Here is a 10366-nt window from a genome sequence, read left to right as displayed (position 1 = left end):
TGCTAGGGGAGGGCTGGTAGACACTTGTTTACATCAGAACTCTACCCAGAGCCCAGCACTCATGGAGATGGAATCTGCTATACCAATTCCTTGTGCCTCAGCAAGGCTGAAAACACAAAATTCCTGGAGAGTCCCAAGATGCCAAGAACCTTACTGCCAGTCAGGCAGTTGGAGTTACCTGCTGAGTGAAAGAGCTGRTGCAGCACTGCTCTGCCAAGCTCTTTTCATCCCTTTTTCTCTCAATACCATGCAGTAAATATTCCTGACTGAACCAACCAGGGATAATGCATGTTACTGAAGACGTTACAGATCTTCTCATCTGGAGAAGAATCCATTCCCACAAATGTTAACTGATGTGCACTGCACATGTTAAAAAATTCTTTATTTACATTTCAAAATGTAAAAAACAAACAAAAAAAAAACCCAACCATATATGCCCATATTAAGCCATTTCAGCAGAATCTCAAGAGTGTGGATCTGGCTTGTGGTGAAGTCTGGGGCAGTGGGTGAGCTGGCTGGAATTAGAATTGCATGGAGCCAGCACAGGTCTAATCACCAGTAAAGGAACACTGAAAGGAAGAAAAAAGAGGTCTGAAATGCTGGACAGCCATTCCCAACCCATCCTAAAACAGCCAGGCTGTGCAGTGGGGACACAGAGCCATTTTAAGTGTATGCAAGTTGCTGCACACACCAGCTCCCATCATCTAGAGAGATCAGGAGTTCTTCTGGGTCTGCCTGCCAGGCAACTGCATCTACTCCTGACGTTAAAACCAACAGTGCCTTTTCTCCCAGCTGATATTCAAGCATCTTGACAAGTAGCTGATCTGGCTGTGTGATRTCAGGGAATGCAAAAGCTGTTCTCATCCCCAGGCAGCTGAGAGACATCAGGGTGCAGCAAGGCTGTTCCTAAGACCTGGCTGGGAAATAAGCAACATGGCACCAGCTTTGTACCTATGAAAAAAAGCTTCCAGGCTCAAGCTGGACAATAGCCAGAGATCCTGTACTCCAAACTAAAATGATAAATAAGTCTAAAGGGGACCCAACTCTTAAGCATAGCTTTGCAAGAAGGGACAGCCTTGCTAGCAGGCTTTTTTTTAGAAGTCTGCAAATGCCACTGGAAGTACCATGGGAATGGAAGAATGAATCCATTCCCTGCTGTCACTTCATCAATTAGCAAGAGGTCCTGAGAGTCTGAAGTGCTGCAGATCTCTTAAGACTTTATTATGAAAGAGGGAGCATTGTGGGCAACTTCAGGTGCCTTTGAATATTGTTTAATGGAAGGCCAAAAATAATGGGTATTTGCTTTTGTCAGAGCGGCCTCCTGAAATYTGGAAAAAATAAGGAACCAAAAGGCTAATACAGCAGATTTTTGACAAGCAGCAGCCCAACRCACTGAAATCTAGACAGATTTGGTTAAATACATGTGTTTTTTATAGTAAAGTGAGCAGAAAAATGGAAACAGAATACATTATGTTAGCCTGAGACTGTTGGTTTAACCGAAATGAAACCTGGATAATAGTAAATGGTGCAAATATCTTCCTTCAGATAAGGATAGTGGTACTCTTTTCAAATTCAGGTAAAAGTATGTAAAATGGTAATACTTTGGCCCTCCAGTGTGGTGGTCCTACAGTTGTACTGAGYAAGGAGGCTCAAGTCCTCCCTTTCTCCCCTCTTTTTCTTCATCCCTGCCTGTGCCACCCATGGATACTCTGCTTTTTGTAGCTGTTGGAAAGTTCTCCAACCTGCAGGTCAAAATGAGGCCTCCCACCAACTAGACTGTCTGGGTAATGCCAGACAGATTACTGCTGCAATTCCCCTTCATCCACTTTCTAGAGTCAAGGCTTCAAGGCATCCTAACTCAATCCAAGAGAAAGTTCCCACAAACCCATCTTCCCCTCCACTGCAGCTGCAAAATCTTATTCCTGTTGTGCTGCCTCTAGAGTTTGTGCAGCTTGGAGGCAAGCCAGTTCAGGGACTTGAGAAGGCAATAAACGAATCTGGTGTTTCACTGAACTGAGACAGCTCTCTGCAGGTGCAAAGGAATGTGAAAGTAAGTCAAAAGTAAGAAGCAGAGCAGTCCAGAGTTCATGGCACTGTGCCTGTGAAGACAGAGACTTACCACATTGCTCTTTCATTGCATCACATTTCCCCACATTGAGAGATCACAACYGGCAGCTTGGGTTTGTTATTGGGACCCGTAGGCACATTCTGGAGACAAACAAATACAGAACATTAAAATTTATAAAAGCATAGCAAACCCAGGCAGTGACAGGCATTGGAAGACTGGCTAAGAGATATCTCTGTAACATGAGGAACAGGGAAATCCAGACACAGCTCTAAGGAACAGAAAAGCACCATTGCACATTTGGCAGCAGGCCCAACCATAAGCTAGCGAATTCTCTCTGTGAGCAGAGGTTTGGGACACAGACCAGAGGCTGGTCCTTTGAACTGGAGGGAAGGAACAGAGCAAAAACTGGAGACCTTTTTATGAGATACTTGAGGCTGCTCTGGCTTTGATACTAAAAGCATCTACCACAAGCAAAACAAGCTTGTATCCATACAGAAAGGAAAGAGACACTGACACAGCAACCCTTCATTCTGAACCTCTTGATGTGCTGGACTCAGTTGTTCTTCTCCAAATCTCTGGTTTTCTTTACTTTGGCCTCAACCCACTGATACCCAAAGCAGGCTCACCACAACCCTCCAGTCAGTTATACCAYGCTGTCCAGCTCCTTCCATGTGATCTTTTCTCAAAACCCAACACTCTGTGTTTGCCCCACTTTTTAGATTAGAGTCCCTTATGCACATTATCCCATGTGTGTCATGGAGTCAATGCTGGCTGTCTCCAAGAACTTGCTGYTATTTGTTAAATCTACTCATTATCCTGCCATGACACCAAGGTCTAATGCTGGCAGCAATCACCACCCGGACAGTATTCATTTTCARCTCCTGGAAGCCCATCAGGAGATTAGTTTAATTTTTCTTATTAAACATGCTGATCATGGATCAGCAGAACTGATGATTTTGCATCCACTGAATAATCCCAGGCAATGGCACAGAAGTGAGATGCTTTACGCTCTTGTTTGAGCTGCTGATGGAACAACTTTTTAATTCAGTCTCCTGAACAAATGCAAAGCAAATAAAGCCAAGAACGCAATCCCTGCTCAAAAACTATCAGAGCCACAAGAGCCTATTTCCAAAGCCAACTCATATGACAGCCTGTGCTTCAACAGATTTCCTGCTACATTAYAATGATGACAACCAATAATGCCAGTTACCAACACCAGTATTCCCTGGTATGCTGTAAACAGACAGCAGGAGAGAACAGGACAACTCTACTTAATCCTGTAAATGACTTTCCAATGTGGACATTCACAGGGAGGTAGCCATATTCAAACTTACTTCAATTTTTCTCATGACCAACAGCCCATCGACAATTTTACCTAGAATGAGAAAATGTATCCACTTCAATATGGCCATTTTTTACCTTTGTCCCCCCCATCACAGGTAGATGCATTTTATCCCTCCTGAAAAGCCCTGTGCAGTGTGTAGCTATTGGGCACTTCAAGGTTTGTTACTGATCTCTAAACTCATAAAGGGAACAATCCCTTTTCAAACACTCTCCACATTCAGCACAGATTAAGTGTCTTTTTCCATCACAGGGGTGGTGTGTGTAGAAATGTGGTGTTTGAGATCACCAGTTTAAGACTGGCTCGGAATTACAGTTCAAACAGCAGTAAATGCAAGTTAGGAGATGTGATTTCATGGAATTACTGTCCAAAAACTCTGCTAAAAGCTCAACCCTCTCTGATAGTGGAAAAGAAAGGGATCCCTACACTCATCTGTGACTCCTGCACCAGCACAAGGATTTGTGCAGAAACACAGTACACTGAACAGTGAACTGATCTGGATTAAAATGTGAAATTAAATGTGAAAAAAATTATTCATTTCAATAGTGATCCATCACAGTATCAGGTTGCACACATCCCTCAGATAACACAAACGGGGAGGGAAGAATGAGCACTTCATACCCAGAGGGTGGTGGGGCATTGATCAGGMTCCCCAGGGAATGGTCACAGCCCCAAGGCTGCCAGAACTCCAGAATTTTGACAATATCCTCAGGCATAGAGTGGAATTGTTGGGATGTCCTGTGCAGGGTCAGAAGYTTGACTTGATGATCCCTAMGGGTCCCTTCCAGTTCAGGAGATTCTGATTCTCACCATTTATTTTAACAGCTGCCCTGCAGGCATGTCCGTGAGCTGGCACTCCAGGACTTTTACTGCAGGTACTCACCAAACACAACATGTTTCCCATCCAACCAGTCACACTTGGAGCATGTGATGAAGAACTGGCAGCCATTGGTACTYGGACCACTGTTTGCCTGGGGGTTAAGAATGGCAAAATACAATGACTGCAGACTGGCCAAAACTGAAGRCAGACACCTAAGAAAGAACTGTTGCTCAAGACCATCTTATTTTTAGCTTATTGCTAGACAAACCAGTGGAAACAAGATACACATGTGCAGGAGAGCACCCTGTACTGGGATGTAGCATGTCACCACCTCTGGTCACACTAGAGTATGTAAGAGCCACATTACCAACTATTTACTATATTTCTACAAAGGCACATTCAGCACAAAACAGTGCTGAAGTCCAGGCTCCAGAGGACAGACCTGAAAAAAGGCTGAACTTTTTGGTGACAATAACTTATTGGCTGCAGCATCCTCCTGGAAAAAAACTGAAAGCCAGAAACCAGGGCAAGAAAATAAAGCAGCTGATTTTTGGGGCTTGGGAGGTTTCCTCAGAAAAAAAAAAAACCAAAATTAAAAAAAAATGTATTCTGATGATCATGATGAGAAAAGTAACAATTGTATTGGCACAGGGCTCACAGGAKAAGTGAGATGCAGATGTGAAATTTTATTCACACCAGGTACAAAAACCAGAGCATTTGCACTCTGCTAAGAAAACATCTCTACAACACTGAAGGCCATTTGCGATATTGACAACCAGGAGCCACTAAAGCAAATTTCTGTCCTGAAGAGTGAATTGGGCAGCTGCAGGACTGTACAGGACAGGGTCATTTTGGCTTTCTAGTTAATGCTAGCCAGCTGCAAAAAGATCCAACTGGGATCCATGGTTTGACCCAGTATAACAACTTCAGAGCCATGCCACTTTAACACAAAGGTGGCAATGCTGGAGTGAATCCCTTCTCTCATACCACACTACACTAGCTGCTTAGATGTGCCACAACCCCTCCTTTTGGGCCRTGTTTTCAACATGGATGAATAACTAACCCAAATGTCCTAAGCAAGTGGTTTTAAGGGCAGAGCAGCTGAAAGAGCTAGGGGAGAAGCAGTTGTAACACTGAAGCACTGGGTTGATTCGCTTTCTGTTCCAAAAGTCAGGGTATTGTTCCTACCAGACAATGTGCAACGGTTGCAGTTTCCCCTACTACGTTGAACAGCAAAGTCTGTTTTAAAAGATACTATGGTAACACTGTTGTGGCTTTGGAACTCCCAAATATCTGAGTTTCACCCTTCTGAGGCAGTGTTTGATAACAGTATCAGGAAAGAAGAAACCACCACCAACTCACCAGCGTACAAAAACTGTAAGAATTAAGGTCTTCTGAAAGATACAAAGCCAAGCCTGTCCCAGTGCTCCAACAGGCAACAAAAAAAAAAGGATAATGTAGGACCAGGACTGCTGTGTTACTCCACATATTAACCCATAAGTAGTTGYTTAACTAGTAGTTATAAAGCACATCTTGTACCAAAGATGTCAGAGATTCTGTTGTCCAGCAAATAATGTATCATACATCATCTGTATGATGACTTCAGAAAAGGGCACAAAGAAAGTACCAAAAACTTTTTAGTTTATAATGTCATTATTACATACTCACCATAGAAAGCAGGCCGGGAGCAGAGTGTTTCAGCTTGAAGTTTTCATCTGCAAAAGGACCCCTATATATACTGGCTACTCCAGTGCCATCTCCCTGCACGAGAGAGGTACCCAGTCAGCCATAGCATTTGTTCTATAGCAATTGCCATAGAACAATTCAACTTAAAAAATTAAATTTAAAACCTCCAAGCAAGAGGAAAGGGCAAAATTGATGTTGTATCGCAATTTATAAACACTAGCAATGAACACATTCAGTGTTTCATTTCTGAACAAGAACAACTGGTTTCTAACTACACAGCTCATTGTTTGCCATTCATATTTTGTCAGAAACCTATGGGGATGGTWAGGGTTAAGTCCAAGCCTCCCAGAGTGAAGTGGAGGCTACAGATTGCTTGGTACAGACCCATCAGGATTGTAAAGGAAAAGGAAGGAGAAAGAGAAGAATGGGCTGGTGTGACAAAGAATGCAGAAGTGGTTGCATGACAAACATTGTCTTACAGTGGGTTTATGTTATTTCACCTTATTTTCTGTGACTTTACTGGAAACAGRAAGGCAACCTCTCTATTCTGCAAAGACAGTTTCTAAAATAAAGATTTTCTGGTTTGTGCTGTACTTTCTACTAAGTCCAAACATCTTGTGCTTAACTACAAGCTGAAGTACTCAGGTCTCAGGACACATATGAAAGCAGCATGTGACAGCTAATAGGTTGCAGACTCTGACAGCCCACATTCAGAATTCTGCAGAAGCCTGATGTCAGACACACTGACTTGAGGGACTGCTGAAAGGCCACGCAGCCCACGGGTCTAGCTGCGCAGAGACATTCCTGTATGATGACAAAAGGACTGAGCTGGGATCCTTCAACAGGGTCCTCAAAGATGCTGCAGTGAGGAACCCTCCAAGGAAAGCTGTAGAAGCAACGCAAATGGGCATCTTTGGTATGGYCACTTTAATTACTATCCTGACAGTTGATTCCATTTCTGTGTTGAGCTTCCCTTTCTGTGTCACCTCAGACCCATTTTTTCTGCCTTGTTGCAACTTGTCTCCATTGCCTGTCTGCTTAACACACATGAACTTTATTAGACCAAACTTTATAGGCCAATAAAGTATCAGTAACATACCACATGTAGCTCCACATCTTTTGCTCTACTTGCCCAGCCCTTGTCTCTTTTCCTCCTGCTCTCTGTAGTTGACTTAAACTGTTGGCTCTGAGACAGGAACTTGCATCCTGTCTCAGAGGTCAGTGTGACTGTGCTTGCCCTCAAGTGGCTTTGCAATAAATGTACATAAAAATACCAAATACTGGAGCAATCTGTAAAGCTTGTTGAGCTGCAGTTGAAGTAATAAAGTGCACTGGGACATCTGAGCAGTGTCACAATTTGCACTACCCCAGAATCTAGGTGGCTGAACAGCCTGCTGTCTGGTCATTTCTCTCAGAAATTTTCATACAACCAAGTTTCATATTAAAAAAGCTTTTTCGCTCCCCTCGTATTTTGAAACACTTCCAAAAATACAATACTTTTACTGGGTCCTAGGACAGCAAAGAAATTCTGTGGCCCTTCAGCCTTACCCCTACATTCAGCTTATCCCCACATCAAGCATGACCACCATTTGGGCGCAAAGTCTTTTCTCTTTTGAGACAATTTAGTAACAAAAGGTTCATTTTGATCTAAATACATTAGACAGTGGGTTCTGTACTTGGGGTCTCTACAAAGCAAATAGAAATTTGGAGGTTTTTGTCTAGGGGGAGACAACAGAAGGGGGAAGGAAAACAGGGCAAAAAAAAGTTTGCAAGTTTTGAAAGCTTCCAGGGTATTGTCAGGCTATTGTAGAGAGGAAATATTTTGAGAAGAATTTGTGTTCACCCAAACTCCAGGTTTGTTTTCAAGTGTTTTATTATCTGTTAGAGTAAGATGGCAGCAATGCTATGAGGACACCTCCAGTGGAAGATACCTCAAAAATGAAAGAGAWCTTGCAAATCAGCACAGACCCTTGGAAAGAGGAGCATGTTAGACCACAGAGGAAAAGGATGAAAAGAATACAGGAGTACATACATTTACGAAGTCACCTCCTTGGATCATGAAATCCTTTATTACCCTAAAGAAGTAAAACAACACTTAGTTCTCAGTGGCCAAAGGCCCCAAGAAGGTCAGTGTAACGTGAAAATGGCTTCTTCTTTGCTGTGCAACAAAAGTTAATAGAATCTGTGATACTGTAGTCTAAAAGCTACAAATATTATTAATTAGTGGTTGATATGAGGTCATTTAGGGGTCATTGCTTTTGACCAGGGATAGTGATTAGGTGATAGATGCCATATCTCTGATGTGGCACACCAGGAACCGGGGATTCCTCCCAGTGACCCCAGCATACACACCTGACAGCATCCCCAGGTCCCCCAAAGTCACAGAATTACATTAGCCATGRCCCACAAATGTCTCCAACACCACCAATATGCCAAGCCAGGACACAAACCCCACCTGGCTCAGCCTGCTACTTAGTGTCTAAACAACAGTAGATGAATTACCTGTGGAAAGTGCTTCCTTTATAACCTATAGGGACACCATCTTTCCTGTAAGGAAGTAAAAAGGAAAATTATTGCAATTTACCAGATATCCCAACACAAAACCCTTCCAGAAATTCAGASTCCCAAAGGGTTGCCCTATACATTAGCAGCTGCCTTGAAATACAACCAAGTGCTACAGCTTCTCCGCTGCTGCTGTTGGAGGCAAAAAGAAGCCTCAAGTGGGCTCTGCACATGAAACTACAGTTCCCTGCAACACCCACACCATTATCTTCACAAGATCCCATTGCAATGAGCAGCATGAGCAGGTCTGCTTTGCATTCAGGGCTCTTTAGAGCCACCTGGGCACAAAAAAAGTCACATCAAAGGGGAAACCTGCCACCTCTGTGAGTCCCCAAGGCCCTCTTCAGAGCAGATTTCTATAACTCATCCATTTTATACTGGTACAATATGAAAAGGTTCAAGACAAACGCTTTGCAACTCACTCGGCCCTGTTTCTTCAGTGGGCCACTTAAATGACATTATAACCCACTTACCTGAATTCACCTGTACAAAACTGCCTGGCAAATAAAAAAAAAAGAGAGCAGAGTGTTAGGTGCAGGTGAACTCTGAGAACTACACCACTACAACTGGTGCACAGGACTTTCTTTATTGTGCTGGGGATGTCCCCAGCAAAACAGGAGCAGGAAATGGCAATGCCTTCCCCCTGCTATTTCAAAACATTTTCTGTGCTCTTTGTGGTCAGGAGGTCAGAGATTTAACACCAAGGTTGTAAGAGACAGACTGTGGGGCAGGCACCATGTTTGACAGAGATCAGGATATGTCCATCCCTCAAATAGAAGTGGGATTTCACATGGTRCATCCCTCAGTTGAGAATTGGGTGGCCAGGAGACCTCCACCATGGCACAAGGCCTGTTCTAAATGCACAGAACAGACCAGGAGGATYCACAGAGGAAGCAGAGGAGGACTGGACCCATTCCAGCCAGCCAGGGTCCCCTGAGAGACCAGGATGCCACACAGCATCTCTGAGAACAGAGAGACACAAAGCAGGTGAAGGAGTTCGGGTTGCATGTCAGCTAATCACTTCGCAATCAAAATATATTCCTGCACCAGAAAGCCCTTGCAGTTCCAGGCTGAGCTGTAGGAACACTAGCTTCACCTTACCTGAAGTTTTCTGCTGTTTTGGGTACAACATCAGCAAACAGCTCTATCTTCATGCGGCCGACCTCCTGAGGAAACGGGGGCCGGGTGAGTCTTCCAGGTCCCCTCATACACACACACACACACACATAGACCTGCACTCCCACAAATCCCGTCTCTTCGTTCACCTTCACCCCTTACACAGACAGCCCTGCTCCTCTGCCGTGCAAGCCCTACCGGACGGGTTCTATGAGCCCACAGCCCCGCTGTCCGTCTCCTGGCACTGCCCTTCCAGCGCTTCCAGCTGCGGCCCCTCAGGCCGCACGAAGAACCGCCGGCACCCYCACAACACCTCGGCACCCCCACAACACCCCGACTTATCACCCCCAATTATCCCCGCAGTCCCTCCCCCGGCACGGCTGCTCCTCGTCCCGGGACACTCGCACCTGTCCGCCGATGGTTACATCGAAGAAAACCACGGGGTTGTTGGGATTCGCCGCCAGCGCCGACATCGCGGCGGCCACAGCAGAAAGCGGAAACGGCGGAGGAAGCGGAAACGGTGAGGGGAGGAGAGATGGGGCGGGCGGGACACGGGGCGGGGATGGTGTGAGGGGTTTCTGTGAGGTGTTAGGGGTGATGGTGTGAGGGGTTTGTGCGAGGAGTGAGGGGTGATGGTGTGAGGGATTTCTGTGAGGTGTGAGGGGTGATGGTGTCCGGGATGTCTGTGAGGAGTGAGGGGTGATGGTGTGCGGGATTTCTGCGGGGTGTGAGGGGTGATGGTGTGAGGGATGTCTGTGAGGAGTGAGGGGTG

At 44.9% G+C, this 10366-nt stretch overlaps 1 protein-coding gene across 2 annotated transcripts; it reads right to left on the bottom strand.

The window, feature by feature from the left end:
• Positions 1-372: 372 nt before the first annotated feature.
• On the bottom strand, positions 373-10109 carry PPIH (peptidylprolyl isomerase H). 2 transcript variants are annotated; one of them, XM_057382161.1, is made up of 10 exons: positions 10002-10109; positions 9580-9644; positions 8952-8975; positions 8419-8463; positions 7949-7991; positions 5899-5991; positions 4294-4381; positions 3403-3443; positions 2120-2208; positions 373-569 (listed from the first exon to the last, which is right to left on the bottom strand). In XM_057382161.1, exons 1-9 carry the CDS (start codon positions 10065-10067, stop codon positions 2140-2142), a joined length of 534 nt encoding a protein of 177 aa, XP_057238144.1. In that variant the 5' UTR covers positions 10068-10109; the 3' UTR covers positions 373-569; positions 2120-2139. The 2 variants fall into 2 exon arrangements, with proteins under 2 accessions (XP_057238144.1, XP_057238145.1); XM_057382162.1 differs by lacking the exon at positions 373-569 and adding an exon at positions 729-917.
• Between the last annotated feature and the right edge of the window lie 257 nt (positions 10110-10366).

Source organism: Malurus melanocephalus, unplaced genomic scaffold (genome assembly GCF_030028575.1).
Source record: "Malurus melanocephalus ecotype Western Australia unplaced genomic scaffold, MMel_1.1 scaffold_552, whole genome shotgun sequence".
Taxonomy (NCBI): domain Eukaryota; kingdom Metazoa; phylum Chordata; class Aves; order Passeriformes; family Maluridae; genus Malurus; species Malurus melanocephalus.
This window is presented reverse-complemented; position numbering and strand designations above follow the sequence as displayed.